This window comes from Epinephelus fuscoguttatus, linkage group LG15 (genome assembly GCF_011397635.1).
Source record: "Epinephelus fuscoguttatus linkage group LG15, E.fuscoguttatus.final_Chr_v1".
Taxonomy (NCBI): domain Eukaryota; kingdom Metazoa; phylum Chordata; class Actinopteri; order Perciformes; family Serranidae; genus Epinephelus; species Epinephelus fuscoguttatus.
Genome location: NC_064766.1, coordinates 34,469,595 through 34,489,272, shown reverse-complemented (window position 1 = coordinate 34,489,272; position 19,678 = coordinate 34,469,595). Strand labels below are relative to the sequence as shown.

Here is a 19,678-nt window from a genome sequence, read left to right as displayed (position 1 = left end):
CATGCACGGCACGCTGTGGGGGAATGTCTGTGTTTATGGGTGAGTCTCCTGCTCCTGACAGAAAAGGCTGCTGGCTGATTTTGATAACAACTGGACAGGCAAGACGGGGGCGGCTGGTCCCAACGTTCCCTCTGAGGATCCTGCTGGACAAACGCTTCCCATTTAATCTTCTTTCAAGTGCTGACTCCTAATGAATGCTTGCTTACATATGCTGTGGAGAATTCTTAGCGCCTCATTGTTATTCTTTGTGATGTGTTGCCATCTAATGACTTCGGTGGGAGCTGGCCAACAGTTGGATTGAAGTACGTATGCGTTGTTGTATGAGATATCCGGATGTTTTTTTAAATGATTGGCTCGCTTTCCTGGTTGGCATGTTCTGAATTTAAATATTTTGTTTTCTCTTTGTTTATGTGGAAATCATTCAGATGGCTGTGAGATCAGCTAATTGCTCAGCTTTGACTAAATGCAGACTTTATGCTGCTCTCGTTCTTGCATGCAAATGGGCTGCGAGGGAGATTGATGAAGAGTGGAAGTTTAGGATAACTTTTGTTGTTTTTAAGCAATTAAAATGATGCGAGAACAGACACAATCTGATGGTGATTATTAGAGTCTTCTGTCAGTAATAGATAAAATGATGGTTTGTATCTCTGGCTCCAAATGTATTCCCAGCAGAGACACACTCAAGTATACTCCAATTACAAATACTCTGACTTTGCGCAGTGGTTGAGATGCACAAATGTATGTGGAGCCATAAGGAATATTACATTATATTTGTAGCACCCAAAAAATGATGCAACCAATATCCGTGTGAGAAAAGAGCGTGGGAGAAGCAGGGTGGTTTAGGTTATGTCTCACACTTCCCATGTGATAAGCTCCCTTATTTCATTCACTCCGACCCTTCTTTTCAGCCCTTGTTTTGCTACACACACTATCTATCTACCCGCAAACACACATGTGAAAATAAATTCTTAGTGACACGCTCTCTTGTTCGGTGTCTCCGCTCCCCAGCTCCCTGCTTCTCCTCCTCATCATCTGCTGCTGTCACAATCCACGACTGTAGTCTGCTGCTCCCCTCAAACGTAGCCACAGTCTATTCTACCACATCAGCCAGCATTAAACTCCATTTCCTCTGTGACTTATCTGCTGCCATTTCAATTTGGGCTCAGTACATAGCTTCCCTTCATCCGTAATATACTGGAAGATTCAGCACTCATTCTCCGTAGGAGATAATAATATGGCAGTTCCAACAGGCGACATGCTCGGCTGGTTTCAGTGCCGGAGAGTAGTTAACAAAGTTGAATTTTACACGCTGCATGGTGAAAAACGAGTTTAGAAATGACCACTTACCTGAATATTTACCATAATGTGAATTTATAGAGGGGTTTTTATAAAAACGATGCGTGAATTGTAATCTGCATGGGACTCTGTGTGGGTTTACGCCGGTTGTTGTTGAATATTATCAAGTAAATTTGACCCGACCTGAATTCTGCGGCTGCCTCGGTGATTTGTGGTGTCTTCTGCTTTCGTTCAGCGGGCCACACTTGTAATAAAGTGTCCTGACTTGCAGCACACAGTAATTGAATCCACCGTCGTTACATGGGGCCCGAAATGAGCCAAGTGTTGTAATGTAGTCTTGGTGTAATTCAGGGACAAGCAGTGTATTCCTCTGAACGCTCTTATTGACTTTAGCCTTCAGTGAGGCGTAATTAAATTTTGATAAACACTGACAGAAGAAGATGTTTCTACCTTAGAAGTGATGGGTATTAGCCTATTTCTAGACATATTCAATATAACGTTGTGATCCTGATGGGACCCTGAGTTAAGCCATTATTCATAGTTCTATCTATCTATCTATCTATCTATCTATCTATCTATCTGAAGCAGGGTTTTCAGTGTCTGACCTTGTGACCCCTCTCCAACAAAATTATGTGAACAATTTCAACAATATATTGATAGTGAAACAAAGAAAAGTTAACACTGTCACTCCTATTATTATTCCTTGTCTTGATACTAATTGGGGATAATATTTGTCTAAGTTTTGGGACTGCATTTCCCATAATTTTGGGTCTCTGGGAACAGGAAGTAGGCTATGAAGCCGCAATGGAATCAGTAAGCCGTGGGGAATGGCCACAACTTGAGCCCCATTTGTTTTAGCTTGTATTTTATTTACATTTGGGCAAAATAGCGCCATTAAAAGTATGCCGAATTAATCATTAGCACTTCCTCTTTGCAGCGAACCCATGGATATACAGTCAGCTGTCACTGAAAAACTTTGAAACTGAGGAAAACTTAAAAACGTGATAAATCTCAAGGAGCTTCTGGAGTTTCAAGCAGCGTCTTTTTCTGTGATTTTTAAGCGGGTTTTTAGACGTTTATTCAGCGGTGAACATTGGAGATAGTGATATCATCGGAAAGGGTAAGTCGCACTGAGTTTAAAAATATGTGTGTCATGTGTGTGTGTTTAGATATGACTGTGTTGGGGCTCGGAGAAAAGAGGAAGAATTTTGACGCGGAATCAGGCGCCAACTTCCGGCGAGTTTTTAAAGTAACTTTACCAGAGAGCTGTGTGTGACAGCCGCTGGTGCTGCTGCTGTGGACCGTGTTAGTAATTGGGCCTAATTACAATAACTAACTCCCAGTTGTTTTTATGACACCTGAATGCACCTGTCCCTTTCTCCTCACACACTATCTCTGTCTTACACCTTTCCCCTCCCATTCCCCAGTTTGATAACCTCATAATGATTTATGGTGTGTGGCTAATTCCTGCTTGAAGACTGGCTCTGATAATTGGACAAATTGAATGCATTCAACTCTGTTTAAGTGAATTCATGGTGATTTTTTATGTAGTGTGAGGGTGAACTATTTACAGCCCAGTAATGGACTGTCTTTGAGGCAGCTTTAATATAAGATGTGTCCAGCAGACAGCAGAGCAGAGGCATGTAATCTGACACAGGCAGCAGGATGATAAAAACTAAAGCATGTTGCTGCAGCTCAACATCAAGGGAAATCATCATTACCAAAACGGAAGATGGTGCAAAAATGATGTGATTATGGGTAGCTGTAAATAAATCCATTTTGTCACATGCATGTAGAGAGGTGCAGTAATTTCCTTCTTCAGCTGAGTGATGTTCAGAGGAAATTAGATATTACTGCACTCCCACCAGACATTGATTGATTGATCTGTTTGCTCTTCCATCCAATTAATTTGTGAGTCATCATGTTGTAGCAGAGTGCAGCATGCTGATGGAAAGTGGTTAGCTTGTGGTGAGATTTTAGTTAATGCAAACACATTAATGTGTGCATCATGAGTGCATTAGATGATATATATTATGAATCATGTATGACAATGAACCTCGAGCTATTCACCCTGCTTAACTCTATTAACATATTTATGAATAAGAAAATACTATAAATGGGCTTCAACATGCTTCAGGCAATTTTCTTAAGGTGTGACAGCAACTCTTCAAGGTGCAGTGTGTCGGATGTGGAGGGGTATATTGGCAGAAATTGATCATAAAATATTAAGTATGTTTTTTTTTGTTTATAATCATCTGAAAACAAGGACTGTTGTGTTTTCGTTGTCTTAGAATGAGCTGTTAATGTCTGCATAGGGAGCTGGTCCTTGTCTACTGAGATTCCCATCTTGCACTGCCATGTTTCTACAGTACCCTATAGCGGACACAAACACTGGCTCTACATAGGGGCACTCACATTTTCATGTTGGACACCGTAGTCAGCAGCTCCTCCGGGACGAGCAGCATCTGAAAAACACAGTAATTTATAACGTGAAACTGCTTTTTCTGTGTTTCTATCAGTTTAAATCACCGGGTCTGCTTGTTTTGGAGAAGAGGAAACATCTGTGGATAATTTGGCTCCTGGTAAAAACCTCCTGAACATCTGGATCTTAACTTACCAGAGAATAAAGGTGCGCACACATGAGCAGGTGCTGAGCTAACGGCCTGTCTCGGGTGAGCCATGCTGCGTTGGAGAAACATTGATTTGTGACATGAAACTGCTTTATTCAGTGGTTTTACTGGTTTTAATCACGTGGTCTGTTGTTTTTTGGAGAGGAAGAGATCTCTGCAGATAATTCAGCTCCTGAACAGTGACTACTGAAGGAATTTTAACCGGGAGAAGTTTCAGCTGGGTGCAAATTTTTAATCCTCACTGCTAGACACCACTAAATCCCCTGTAAATTTTATACAGTGTTCCTTTAAAGCTAAAACAGAAAAGCGTGAAACATTAAAAAGCCTTGTGGGTTGCATGTATATACTTTTTGCTATTTATTTTCTGCGCTGGACGACAGTTTGCTCACCATTTGTGTCTCTCCGACTTGGTTCCAGTTCAGTCTTTCTTGCTATCAAAACTAAAGTGACTATCTTTTATGCAGTGGAGGGATTTTACCTGCAGGCTACCTCAGAGTGTTCCTGCACCCTGTGGAGCATGTGAGCACCAGTATTTTGGCTTCATTTTAACAGTGAATAGAAAGCAAATGACTTCCTTCCAGCCCATATATAAAAAGATAACACCTGTGCATTTTCAGTTAAATGATGTGGTAACTTTTGTGTATAAATCCCTCACTGGAATCAAAAGTAAATTCACCCATGGGAGTATATTGAGCCTCATAAAGCCATCACTTATGGCATCATAAAGTGCACATGTGCATTTTGGATTCGGATTAAAATGCATCTGTTATGAGCTCGAAATATATTTAAAATGTCCCATATCGCACCTGAAGTAACTTTTAGCATGCACAGGCTCCAAAAGCACCATTAGCTACCCGCAGAGGTATTAGGTATGCTGCAGCTATCATCATCATTATAGCTGTTATTACATGCCTCTCCACATTTTTGCCTCTAATAACGCAGAGCTTGACTGCAGCAGTGATGTTTACGAGAGCTGTGGGGAAGGCGTAGCTCCAGTCAGCTGCTGTATCTGCGAGGAGGCGATAGGGGAGTCAAGCCGAGCCCGTTGCTCCCGGCACGGTCCTGAGGGGAACGTTAAAGCAGCCAGGCAGTTCACAATAGCTCCCCAACAAGGTGAGGGAGATTGGAAGACATCTATCAGACAGGCTCGGAAGGATGTCAAGTGACTTGGACCTATTTCCCCAAGGGGTGTGCAGACCCAGGAAAGGCATTTATGAACTAGAGAAACAAATGATGACAGCGACCAAGCAGGCGAGCCACCGTGTAAGAGGAGGCTGCTGGAAGCCCAGATGTTCAGCCCACTACATAAATCTCTGCCGCAATTAAAAAGCATGCAAAAGCATCAAGCAAATTTATGATTCAGTTCATTTGAATCACACTCAGAGTGCAAGGAAAATGGATTCAAAGTGAAGCGAAAGGGAGGGATAGGGACTAACTTTAATTAGATCAAGGCAGTAATGTCCCGGGCTTGTTTTTGAATGAATGTCCAAACCTTTTGAAATCAATACTCTGTATTCCAGATACATATCCTATTAAAGGGGTTACATTCATAATTCAAGCCATGAATCAGTGAGCCTCCAGCAGTTCTTTCAGAGCTGGAGATGACTCACCATTTGTCAAAAAAGAATTAATTGAAACTCTTTGTTCAAAGTCGAATATAGAATATTTTCCTCTGTTGTAGTCAGTCCACCTTGAGTCGCAGACAATAACAAATGAGCTTGATTTTACTTAATGGAAGATGCAAAACAGTGGCATTCAACAGAATGTGTGAGGGGCTGTTTGGAGTTTTAGTGCTGCTTTGAAGTTGTACCCGTGCGAAGATGACCTATTTCCCAGAAATACAGCTCAGCCCCGGTGGAGTGATAGTTTGAGCTGTCACAGTGAGAGGCTGAGGGGTGTTCGCCTGTGGCATTCGCGACAGGGATGGCAGAGATTTTAACACTTTGACTCGAGAGCCTTTCCCTCCCCTCCGCCACATATAAGCCAATATTCTGCATTTACCAGAAAGCTGCATTGCTTTGGCCTCTGTGAGCATTTCAAGCATGAAATAGTGCATGAGCTGAATAACACTTGTGGATGTGGACTGACTGAAAATATAAGATAGGAGGAGGGAAAGTGCATACATTAGAGGGGAGACATTTTCACGGTTTGAATTATTACTGTAAGGGATTTATAAGACTTAAAGATGCTGCAGGGAGAAATAATTATATAATAATTATTTGCTTTTTATTTGGTTATGCTGTTGCAGGACTTCCAGGCTGCATGTATTTTAGGAAAATTGGAAAAATGTACAGGTTTACTGATCTCGACTTAAGCTGAACAAGATGAGCTCAGTTTGTAAGAGGTGGATTTTATAGGAAAACATGAGCAAAACCAGGAATAATAGTTGCTTTACACCTGAAGTAGAAGTGTGTGGTCAGCCTGCCCTAATTCAGTGCGCCACAGAGAGGCACTCGAGCTCCGTCCTGGGACCAAAGCCAATCATTTGGGAGAACATTTTATGAACCCATTCATGATATCACAAATGAGCGCGACTTGTCAATCAGAGCTTTTAAATCAAGGTTAATTCAGGTGAAAGTCACGCAGTGCCGGCGCATGTTTGTGCGTAAAAACAGCACCCGGAGAAGTGCGGCGACAGCAGCGCTAATACAGTACACGCTGCTCTCTCGGTGCTGGTCACTTCTCATGCAGAGCGCGTCTGCGGAGAGTACCGCCGGGGCTCTCTGCGTCCTTCACACTCCTCACGCGTGAGGACGGTCCGCCAAAACAGAGCCCAAAGTGTCGAAACATTATCTTGTGCTGCTTTATTTTGTGGACAATCACCCGGAGTCTGGTGGGGATCGAGTATCTGATCGGAAACTCAGCGCATCCGCCTGCTATCTCGCTGTAAGGAGGCATCAGGAAACTGAAGAGGGGAGCCAACGTGTTGTGAATACAGATGAGCGCAACTATTGACACCTTCAGCCCACCAGTCTGCCGCGCGCCTGGACAAAGCTAAAAGGACACCGCTGCGAAGGATTCGGCTTTTATATCGGTCTATCACTTCTGCTTGTGAGTCATCCACAATCCATAGATGCTTATTTACTAGCGCGGTATCTTCACCTTATCTTTTTTGCTCCATCCCGGAGGTGAAAACTGGCTGCCTGCCATCGGTTCTCCTCGAAGCGCACAGAAAACCAATAGATCTGCTCCCCCCCTCCAAAAAAACCGACTCAGGCGAGACCCCTCTGTGGCTCTGACATGCTGTAAGTTGTTTTTATCTGGACTGGACCTGTAATATGGCTTCGCTGTATCAGAGATTCACCGGGAAGATTAATACGACCAATTCCTTCCCGCACCCACCTGAGGCCAGTCACCTTCTCGGTGGACAGGTTGCAGACGAGGACAACGCGACGAAGACCCCTCAGCAACTCGTCGATGGCAGACCTCACGTCCAGTACCGCAAAAAATGCTCGAGGGAGGATGAAGATGTAAGACACTTCTACTTTATTTGTCAAGATAACCCTGTCTTAGGAAAAATATCCAGATGTTTACTTTAGATAACACACACACACACACACACACACACACACACACACACACATCCATATATTATATAGGCTATACACACTCATTTATAGGCAGAGAGTGTGTGCCCGGAGATATGCAAACTCTGGGGTGGTCAGGAAAGTTTAAAATTGTTTTTCTTTGGCAGCTTAACTCTTGCTTGAATGTGTGTTTGTCTCTGTTGTGTTTGGGTGCACTGTGATGAGCCCTCTTCAGATTGTGTTGGATAAACATCTAAGAGGGCCTGTGAGAGCTGACGTAGTCTGTGTCACTGTCTGTGCCTTTTTTTTCCTCACTATGAAATCACATATCAAATCTGATCCTTGGCTTAATACCTAGCAGATGAGGATGATGTTAAAATCGTCACCGTCTGATGTGATTCTCTGTAGTTTTTGCGTCTGTCTGAGAGCCTGCGCTTTCCTCCGCCGCTGTCCGTGGTGCTGAAATTGCAAAGAGCATCATTTGGACGAAGACTGTGGAAAAAACATGGGGTCATGTAGACTGTGGTGTCACACATCTTTTTGGATTTATCATTTTAAAGCTTTGATTTGGGGTGTTATGGATTCGCCATCATGGTGGTTACTTTACTGGAGACAGAAAATCTAAATTTAGTCTAAGGGGAAAATGTCTAAGGGAAAGTTTTGCCTCTTAGATGAGTTGGGAAATTGTTTTTCCAAGACCAAACACCCGCTTTAGTTGCCTTTGCCCTGCTACTGATAGTTACTGAGTTTGTATTTTGAGAGATAAGTTGCACTTTTTGGGGAGGAATCATATCCAGTTTGAGCTACTGTCAAGAAACATTGAGAAGTCGCTTAAGACAGTTGGCTTCTTGCTTGGCTTGCTCCATGTCAGGGTGTCTACAGGTCCTTAAAAAGTCTTAAAATGTCTTCAATTCAGTGTTACAACAATAAGGTTTGGAAGTCATGAAATAGTCTTTAATGTGATCAACATAAACCACCGCACACTGAACTGAGTTACTGTGATTTCGCTGTGGCTTCCTCAGGTTCTCTAAAACAGAATCGCACGAGCACTCACAGGTGTGCTAAATACACACGGGTCACATGACTAATGATCACAGTCATTTCACTTTTCTTTTTCAATATTTTTTCTTTCACATTCTTCAAAAACATTTTTCAAAAGATAATTTTCAATTCATCCATCCTGCGGGCGACCAGCACCTGATCCTTGAGACTGGCTGTGCAGAGAGTTCTGTCTACTTAGTCTTAAATCTGAATTTGTGAGGTCTTAACGACTAAAAACATTTTATCTTATTTCATTTACACATCTTAAATTTCTTTTTGTGAAAATGAGTGGAGCATTTTAATGTGAAAGTCCACGTTTCTAATGTTACAAATCTTTAGAAAACTACAGTACTGTCATTTTACTTCATACCTGCACTTACCTGTTGGCAAAATGTAGACTGACTTAACTCACTCTAATATTCATATTCCTACATAACACTTACCTCTCAGGATGCTACTTGCCTGCAGTGCTTACCTATGATTCTTAAATAAGTAATAAAATTTGGTTAAAATGTGTCGTTAACGGGACTTAAAAAGCATTAAATTGAACTGTGATACCTGAAGACACCCTGATGATGTTTGGTCACGTTCGTGGCTATTATAGCTGTTGAAACATCTGTCCTCAGCTGGCACAAAGTTGAATAAAGTTTCTTCATATGAGGCATAATATGACCTGTAATTTACAAATTTGCCTCATAACTATCAGATGTGCATAATGAAAATAAGGCTTTGCTTTTGTCTAGTGGACAAACAGATACATACAGTAGTTGTAAAACTTTGTACTGTTTTGTCCAGGTTGACTGTCTAATAGTTTCTTTCTCTGAGAAGGCACACACACACACACACACACACACACACACACACACACACACACAGCAACATGCAAAACCAGATCTCCAGACTAAATACTGGTATAGCACATTTCTGCAAACCATGGATGTGTTGCATTTGTATGTTTAATATGTAGCAGATATATTACTGTTCAATTTTTTTTAATTTTTTTGATGATTTGGTTTATGTGTGGTTAGGTTTAGGCACAAAAACCATTTGGTTAGGGTGAGAAAAAGATCAAGTTTTGGCTTGAAATACCGATTTGGTTGTTTGTTGATTTGGTTGTTTGGTCTCGAACTTGGTCTGCAGCTTGGCAGCCATCTTGCCTGGTGTGAAATATACTAATGCAGGGGTGTCCAAGCAGTTTTTAAATGGGGCCAGATCATTCATTAATTCATTCATTTTCTGTAACCACTTATCCTGTTTGGGGGTGGGGGGTTGCTGGAGCCTATCCCAGCTGACATTGGGCGAGTGGTACACCCTGGACAGGTCACCAGACTATCACAGGGCTGACACATAGAGACAGACAACCATTCACACTCACATTCACACCTACGGACAATTTAGAGTCACCAATTAACCTGCATGTCTTTGGACTGTGGGAGGAAGCTGGAGCACCTGGAGGAAACCCACGCTGACACAGGGAGAACATGCAGACTCCGCACAGAAGGGCTCCCCCACCCTGGGTTCGAACTGGGGACCCTCTTGCTGTGAGGCAACAATGCTAACCACTGCGCTGATGATGTGGAAACACCTGGGGGCAGCTGCTTCTCGCATCATATGGGTTATTAAAAAAAACATCACATACAACTGAGACGACGTTACAATTTCATCTCTCAGTGGTAAAACGTTTACCCTTCCCCTGCTCCTAGAAGCAGTGACCCTCACCGCACATTGCACAACTCCTCTCCAACAGATATGCTTTATTCTCCAAATGCTTTTGATTATCTTGCCTTGGTTGTTGGTTGTTGGTTGTCGTTTCTTAATTTAGTCCATTAAAGACGTCAGAGGCAGATAATCACTGATTAGCCCTCCTTGAACCAAGACGGGAAGTCAACAAGTGAACGCAGCTGCTGTAGCCTTTGGTTCACCTGAACACTCTGAGCCTCTGCTGAGGCCCGATGAAGTGACTTGTTAAAACGTCCTCTTGCTTGTTTGCAGATGACACCAGCTCAAACCTACAGCAAACAGCAGTGTACTCACCCGGCCTTTTATCTTTAAATAGCTGCCAACACTGTGATGTTCCTCTGAATTATTGATGTCTGTCACATCAAGAATCAAGTGATAAGGTTGGCAACAGGCAGAACACTGACACTGCTCGGGCTGTCAACAACAACATTCAGGCTGGACACAGCGCTCGCCACATTTCCCCTACTTCCTTTAAAAGCCCCTGCCTTCATTTTATGAGATACTCCACTGCGGTTAAATTCAAAATCCTGATTTTCTCTAGCAATTAAACCTTGGGATTGGATTTTAGGAGTGTGACCAGGAGCTGTTATTGTGCTGCTGGATTTTCCAACATATTTATTAGGTTTGCACCGTTAACCTTGAGGTCACCTTTAGTCCTGATGTCCCCCTGAGTCGTGCTGGAGCATGAAATTGCCTTTAGCCTCGGGAGATGAGGAGACCATTTCAAGAAGTGCTATTTCCAACCCCTTACCCCCCTAAAATCCTTCAGTTCCAGATGCAGGTTAAGCTGTTTGTACCAGAGCTGGTGAAAATGGAAATAATTAGTTTTTTGCAAACAACTCAAATATTTACCTGCGCGGTTGTTTGGCTTGTGTCTAAAATCCTTCAGTTCCAGATGCAGGTTAAGCTGTTTGTACCAGAGCTGGTGAAAATGGAAATAATTAGTTTTTTGCAAACAACTGTTTGATTTGTTTACTGCAGCGTTCTTCTGAGCTCCTGAGCTCACAAACTGCAGGCACTGCATCTTTGTTTGTAGGAGGTGTGTGTGTGTGTGTGTGTGTGAGTGAGTGAGTGTGTGTGTTGTGGGATTGATTAATTGTTGCTGTGCTCAGTGTGTTAGCATCAGTATTTTGTGGCAGTGTTTGAGTCACCTGGGGAGACATCAGCAGTAGTTCTTTTTCTCGGTGAATACCCTTTACTGCAAATAGAACCCCACAAGTGTCCTTAATTAATTGTTGTTATATGTAAAGGTAAAATCCGCTGACATTTCACCTTCAGACCGGAGCCCTGGGACTCTTTTACGGCCCGGCCTGTATTGACTTTTTCTTTATGCGCGGACAAAAGCAGAGAAAATGAAAATAATTCACTCTGTTTGCATTTTACATTGAAAGAGGACACGTGACTCTGCAGGGGGCAGGGTCTGCAAATATATATCGAGTGACAAAGTCATTATTCATGCTCAAGGCTCCACAAGAAGATTTGACAACTTCTCACTGACATGCTGGTTTAACTTTAAACATTGGAGGTAATAATTTGCAAACAAATCTATGCCTACCAGTAAGACAGACTAGGAAACATAGAAATACACATGAAATGTGATGTAAGTACAATAAAAATGGGACAACTGCACAACTAGTGGGTATGTTTACTTTATGCTGCATTTCCTTCTTTTTATAAACTAAAATATGAGACCAAACTTAAAGTCGAGATGAAGTGGCATTTTGAGAATATCTACCTTCAGTGTCATGATATACTTTACCAACATATAACAACCATAATGCAATGCAAGATGACACCTTGCAGAAAATCACTGAGGAACAAAGGAAAGAACAAGTAAAAGAACAAATCTGATTTAATCATTGAAAAGTGGGCATGTCATAGCCAATACCAGTAAGACAGACTAGTAAACAATATTAGCCAGCAGGCCAGTAACCACCATGTCTTTGGGAAACAGAACAAGGTTTTTAGTGGTGAACACTGGACACATGCTGACATACCATGCTGGTGCTATAGCTGACTAACTTAATCTTAGCTTTGTGTGGCTAAACGTTGCAGATTGATGGGTGGACGCCATGATATTATTGGTTGAATTTGTTACTTGTACAAGCCTAAGTGAGCTAGGGCTGCCGTGACTAAGAATTTTCCTAGTCGACCAATAGTTGTCATTTAGGGCCATTAGTCGACTAGTCGCCCACATGTTTATGGTATAAATTTAATTGGGCACCTGTAATTGGTATAATTAATTTAACAGCGCCCCCTGGGGTAAAGTCCTGAGACAGTCCTGTGTTGTTTGACCCATCCACTGCTCCATCCTGCCTCCTTACATGGGCTTTCACTATTCATACTTCTTCCTTCTTTACTCTCATCAGTGCACCGATTGCATGTTTGCAGCCTTCCCGATGACGTAGGTTATGCAGAGATCACTGGTGCATGATTGCACATGTTAGATGCAATACTCTTCTTAGGTATATATATATATATATAGATGTACAGTGCATGAGAACAGCCTGCATATTTTGTTTTACAGGAAGAAAACATGATTAGATTTTAATATAAGAAAACAAATACATGTATTTTGGGGGCATATATTGTTAAATAGGTGCTGATGATGTGATCTAAAAGGGTTAAAAGGGCATTTTTAAATTTCATTTTCGCTTTGAAACAAATTCCCTTGAAAACTATTACTCCCCATAATCAGAAATTCAAAAGAGGTAATGCCCTTCAATGAGTCACTGTCCATCTGATTCTTCCATCGGCAGACACCAATCTTTAAAGTGCCACTAAAAATAGTCTGACTCTTTGTTTTTTCTGTCAAACTTCCTTCATCTCAAAGTGAAGCCTCTATTTTTGGAGTCCTGTTGTTTTTAATTTGGTGATCCAAACACTCTCCGCTAGAGGAGACTGTGTGCTGTTCAAGTTTTGGGATTTATTACTCGTCAGTTTCCTAAATGAGTTTCACATTTTTACTGATTATAATTAAGGCACATCACAGGTTCCCGCCTCGAGCTAGAACTCAGAACACTTACTGCACTTTAATCACTGATCCAGCCACTGGCTTGTGTTATGATTACGTTGATAAATTTGTACTTAATCATATTAATCTTTGTACTGTTAAGCATAACATTTTTAATCACAATACCTAAACCATGCTGCTTTCTCACTGTCATTTTGTGATGGCAACTGTGATGTTCAACCATAAGCACTAGTCATTAGTGAAAAGCTCATTTCCCACAGGGCTACCTTAATCCGAGACTGGCATGCTGCTCTATAATGCATTAGTCATTTTTCTCTTCTCCTAGGCTACAGATTTTTGATTAAAAGTACACTAGAAATGTGTTTTTATATTACTTTTAATGAGCTGCCCCTGTTTGAAATTTACGTGTGACAGAGAGAAAGTGTGATATTCTCCCTGCTGAGGCTGGCGGCAAAGATGTGGCTTTGAAACACATCGAGGTTACGCCGGCTACATCTCCGGGGATGAACACAAAGAGCTGCGAGCTATGAGATTTCTCTTTCGAGATTACTGTTGTTATAGCGTAACCATTGTATTTCAGGGTGTATTCTTGGCAGGGTACTGTAGAGTTCATTCTGTAGAGCGTCATCACGCCTGCATGGGTTTCATCTTTAAATTAATTTGCTTAAGTTTCACACAGGTAAAATCTGAGGTAGATTCCCCGTCTGTGTAATTGTGTTATCCTGTTTGGAATAGCAGGAAGTTCAAAAGGAGCAGATCATAAATCACCCTGACTGTGTGATTTAAGTGTAAAATTTAATTCAGATACCAGTGCCCAGGGCTCGCACACACACACACACACACACACACACACACACACACACACTCGGCCTGTCCTCATATGCACTTAACTGTGCCTTCTACTTAGAGATACTCCAGATCTGAGTAAGACAGTTTGGCCCAGTTCCCAAGTCTCTCAGTTTAGCTCTGTGCTTCCTTTGAGGTCCGGAAGCTCAGATAAATCAGCCAGACGGAGCTCAACAAGACCAGCCAGATAAAAGAAAGAGAGCAGCGAGATGTGATAGGCTGTCCTCATTATCTCTCTGTGGCCGGCCGAACTGTGTTTGCTGCAGGTGATGGCTGCATACTGCGTCATAGGGCTCGTTATCATGTGGAAAAAATGCTATAGCAGTACCCTTAAAGTGACACTGATACTGATAGAGTTCCTTACCTTTTAGGGGTGTTGCAATATACCTGAACTGACACAATATTTGAAAATATTTAATACCAGTCATGTTAATAGAAGCATTCAGCTGCATAAAATGGTACCACCACTCCTCTCCATCCAAATAATTTTTACACCAATACATGTCTTCAAAGTATTTTTATTTCTTTCTTAGAATATATTTTGGGGCAGCACGGTGGTGTAATGGTTAGCACCGTCACCTCACAGCAAGAGGGTTCCTGGTTCAAACCCAGGAGGGAGCCCGTCTGCGTGGGTTTTCTCCAAGTACTCCAGCTTCCTCCCACAGTCCAAAGACATGCAGGGATAAATTAATTGGTGACTCTAAATTGGGGTCCAGGGTGTAATCTGCCTAATGCCCAATGTCAGCTGGGATAGGCTCCAGCTCCCCGCGACCCCCAAGATGATAAGCAGTTATAAAATGGATGGATGGATATCTGGGGGGCTTTTTGCCTTTATTAGATAGGACAGATTTAGCATGAAAGGTCGTGAGAGAGTGGGGATGACGCGCAGCAAAGGGCTGTGGGTTGGCATTGAACCCATGGCAGCTGCAACAAGGACACAGCCCTTGGTATGTGGCGTGCCTGCTCTGCCAGGTGAGCTCGTGGGCGCCCCCAGGTGTTCGAATTATTAAACTATGTCTTAAGTAACTGTATAAACAACTTCAAATACGCTGCGCTTGACTTAGTCTGAGTGGGCGGAAGTTTGCTGCATAGATCAGCCTCTCATTGGGCAGAACGAGCAACCCGCTGAAGTCCCGCCCTACCACCTCTGGTTGTGTAGCAGTTTTTAGCCGTTTTCAACACGTCCTTTACTAACTTTTGCGGTGTTTGATCTTGCGGGGATGTAGCCATTTTTCTGCCATGGTTCATGTCCTGTAGGCGATATTTTTGTGGGTGTGTTACACCAAAACCTGTTTCCCCCCGGCGATATTTTTGCAAGCACACCGTTGCTGTGGCACCGCCCAGAATGACTGTGATTGGGTGAAAGAAATAAAAAAAGCTGGGGCGTTTTTTTTTCTCCAATCTTAAAGTGAGAGTCGGCACAGCCAGACCTTTCTTTTCTTGAGGACGGTCTGGTGAGCGAGGCTACCCTCGACTTAACCACACCTCTGACTGTGTGGGCTGTGGCTGCTGTGGTGGTGGGCCAATCACACGTTGCATTAAATAGAACGCTTGCATTAATTGGCTGCAAGTTAAACTATACAAATTGTCTTTGTTCCTAGATTTAGTTACCAAAAGGATCGAATGCAGGTATTTTTCGACTGGAGAGGTTTTGAGACTTCTTGGTCCTGGGTTATCTCGGTTGATACCTTTAAGTTTATCAAGTATCTACGCTCTCAGATCTGTTATGTGTATGTTCAGATCTGAACAGGTTATTATTTGGGGGAAGTTGTATGCCTTTATCAGATGGGACAGTTGAGCGATGGCAGAGAATGAAAGGAGAGGGACATGGGGAATGACGTGCAACAGTGGCCTCTGCCTGGATTAAAACCAGTGACTTCATGGTCAGCACCTTAAACCTCACCAGCCCACCAGGGAACCCCTTCACTTTGTAATTTGAAGTCACAACTGGCAGTTTATATTTGAGGCATGACAGTGAGTTGTTGTCGGTGCATTTTACCTGCTTTTTTATCTGTCAGTGGAACACACACAGATATAGTACACTGTTAAAGATATAACTTAATCCTGGGAATTTTAAGCACATACTCTGAGCAGCAGGAGTGGTCCAGTATCTGACACCAGCACACTGTGAGGACAGAAACAGAGGCCTCAGCAGGGTGATTGGCTGTGACAGGCTTTACGTTCTAAAACCAGCCGCGGGAGATTTGGACCAGCTGAGTTACAGTCAAGGTGAGACCGGCCAGTTCACACCGCTGCAACTTTTCACTGCTACGTTCTTGTTGCGAATCTTTGGTCTGAACTGGGCTTTATCTCCCCTTATCACAGAACACACACAGTTCTGAAACCTGCATTCACTTTTTGGCCACTTGGGGGCAGCAAAAACGACATGAATTTTTCACATCATACTAAAAATTATACAGGCAATATTGTGAACAAGATGATACAGCAGACCCTGACCCTTACATAACATGTTGTCATGTTCAGAAAGGGCCTCACACAAGGCAAATAATGTAAACTCAATTATTAAAAGCGATGTACATGAAAACAAAAGAAAACACAAGAGACAAAAGACAATTAACTGTTCAAAGTTGCATGTAGGAAGGGGCGCACAAGGCAGGAGCGCTGTCACCCGATGCAGCTCCTCCCCTCAGGACAGCACAGTATCCTCAGCAGGACCTCGGCTCGGCGTTGCCATGGTTGCAAAGGTGGAGAGGGTGAGGCTGTATAAGCTCTGGGAACACACACGCTGCTGCTCGCTAGTGACTCTGACTGCCATCTGGAGATGACGCAGCTCCCACAGTGCACACTGAGCGTCCTGTGCTGGTGTCATGAAACATGCTACGTCCACGTTAACGAACATGGCGTGTTTTTATTCCCTCCCGTTTAGCTCGCAATGAATATCAGCCTCCTTTGTTTCAGGGGGCTCAGGCGCTGCTGACAGACTTATTCATTATCGACCTGTTTTTTTTGAAGGATTTTTTTTTTTCACAGAGGGCCTCTCAACAGGTCATCCATCCCCCACCCCAGCACCTCTGCACTCTGTTGACAAGACATCGATCATCTCCCGCCACACTGCCCTTCCCCCACCACCTCCATGGACCTGTCAACAGTACATCAGCAGGCCGGTGCCTCGCTGGGAGGCTGTGTCTCTTCCTCTTGATGATTTACTGTATTATTACACAAGCTGACAGTGGATATTAGTCAGTGTTTAAATACAGAGGAGCCTTATTACTCCCTGATGAGAAAAGGATCCTGCAGAATGGTTGGTGCTGAGCTTCAGTCTCCTGTGATAGATTTTCTGCTCCGAGGATCATGTGAAGTAACAAACACATCATCGCCTGTCATTAAGCCTGCACGCAGGCATTTTGATTTAAGTTTTATTTATATCACATTTGAAAACCCTCTTCACTTGTCAGTGACATTTTCATTTTTGCAGTAGCTGCAATCAGTGTGGTCGAAATTTAGCCGATTAAATATTCACGCGGTGAAAAAATCACTCTTTTTTGTCAGTTTTGATCTTGTGCTTCTTGATGGCAGTCACATCCCCACTCTGCTTCTCACAGGAGATTAGCTCGCTCCACAGATGTAACTTCACTGTGGATCTTTAAAATTTCTTTTTAACTTTATGCGAGTGTGCCGCTAAATATAACTCCTTTTTAACCCAGCCGGTTCCCATTTCCTCTCCTCCCTGTGTTCATGTCTCCTTTTCTTGTTTATAACTCCAGGCTATAATTTCAATGTTGTTCTTTTGAGGATTGGCTTTATTAGTTGTGTGCCTGATAAACAGCAGTGCTGCTCCTTTGGAGGGAGGAAAGAGCACGTTTTGTAGATCAAGCGTTAGTTTACTCCTTCGTCTGCCATTTGTTGAAATGACAGTGTTTTTATTCGGTGGACTTTGTCATTTCATTGATGTTTAAAATGCCAAGCACATGCAGGGGAACTGTTTTTTTTAATAGCTTTTCCATGCACTGTTTCAGTTCTACCACTAGAGACTGTTGTGTTCCAGTCAATGCACCAACTCCACACCGAACTGTGCACATTATCATACAGTACAGCAGGTGAGCTCAGGCTTTGGCTCCGGTTCGCACAGATTCACACAGACTATTTGCCACTGCTGTGCCACCAGTACCAATAAAGCCTAGAAATCCACCAAACAAACAGAAACCCAAGTTGCTATGGTTTCCTACGCAGCTTCTGTAACTAAAACCGACCAGCTGCCGCAGCTGAAAGTGTCTCATCCTGATCCAGGAAGAGGAACGTAATGTCACCTCTCATTAGGATTGGAAAGGTTACACCGTCACCTTGCAACATCAGCCACATTGAGAGATTTCTGACCTGCAGACGCAGACAAAGGCCTTTTTTTTGGCGTAAACACACGAGGAATCATCAGTGGTATCGCCTGATAGCCACATTTAATTCAAGAGGGGTAAAAGATCAAATTATCATATCGGTTGCAGAGGGTGTGTAGTGACACCAGAGAGTGCATTTCAGCTGCCAGTAGTCAGTTTATCCTGCAGCAGAGACGTGTTGTTGCTGCAGAGGTGTCTTTGAGCAAGGCACTGGATCCTCCCTTCTGACTCAGACTCTCCATCTTCTGTCACTGCGTAGCAACGTTTCATGTCTGCAAATGTTTCTTTTTCTAATCAAAAGAGAAAATAATCCCGAGTACATCATTAATAATGAAGACAGAACTTTGAAGCAAGTGGAGGAAATTTCTCCCACAACATTTCTGTCAGCTAGAATTAGGGCAGCAGAGCGGAGCTGCCATTTCTCCCGAGCCCTCTCACAGTCTTTCTCTGGGCTGAGACCAGGCAGCAGTAATCCGGTGTGTCACTCGGGCAGATTCGCTTATCGACCACGCCATGATACAGCAGCGACACACCCCTGGGAGGCCTGTGCACGCAGACGCACACGCAGGCACTTAATTGAACTGCTACATAAACACATGCAAAGATACAGAAAGGGAAAAGAAAGGCAGAGCTGCAAAGTCAACAGGGTCGTATCACAGTGTGGTAAATCCTGCAGGGGAACAACAGCAGCAACAAGTAGATTTTGTACATTTGTAGGGGCAGCGTCACTGCAGAGGGAATAGCTTGTGTTAGTGTCAAGATCTCTGTCCTGATGCAGGCGCTGTGCTTAAATATCGAATCATTCCTGAGGCTGGGAATCAGCTGGTTAGCTCCGTCATTATTTTCATCTTTTTAGCAACACAACTGGCCCCACTCGCTCAGATAGAGAGATGATAGGCTTATTTGGAGAGTTCATGTCTGTCAATTAAAGCTACAGTTGGTAACTCAATGAAAATAAAATTGTCATGTTTGCTGAAACTGGCACTATATTCTGAATGAACTACATGAGAGCGTGTCAAACATAATCATGTCCTCCGTCTGCTTCTAATGCCGTTTGCTAATTCACCACGGCTCACCAAAAACAACCAATCAGAGCCGAGGAGTCAATCATTGCTCATTAATTGCGGTTAAGCTGTCAAACCAGGCAGTGCTGATCAAATATGAATCTAGATTCTGTTACTGCGTTGCCTACGCGCTGCCTCTGATGTTTGTAAAGTCTATAAACACAATGATTGAACAAACATTACTATTTCTGTGTGCACGTTTTGTAATTAA

General features: G+C 43.0%; 1 protein-coding gene across 3 annotated transcripts in view; it reads left to right on the top strand.

The window, feature by feature from the left end:
* Positions 1 to 19,678, top strand: part of LOC125902431 (dipeptidyl aminopeptidase-like protein 6) — a 172,081-nt gene that overhangs the window by 34,385 nt on the left and 118,018 nt on the right. The window contains exon 1 of one of the 3 annotated variants that reach the window (XM_049598758.1): positions 6,538 to 7,396. The exons of the other annotated variants lie outside the window; for them this stretch is intronic. Within the exon in view, the coding sequence (XP_049454715.1) occupies positions 7,205 to 7,396 (192 nt within the window). The 5' untranslated portion in view covers positions 6,538 to 7,204. Of the gene's footprint in view, positions 1 to 6,537; positions 7,397 to 19,678 lie in introns of those variants that run through there. 3 annotated transcript variants of the gene reach the window in all.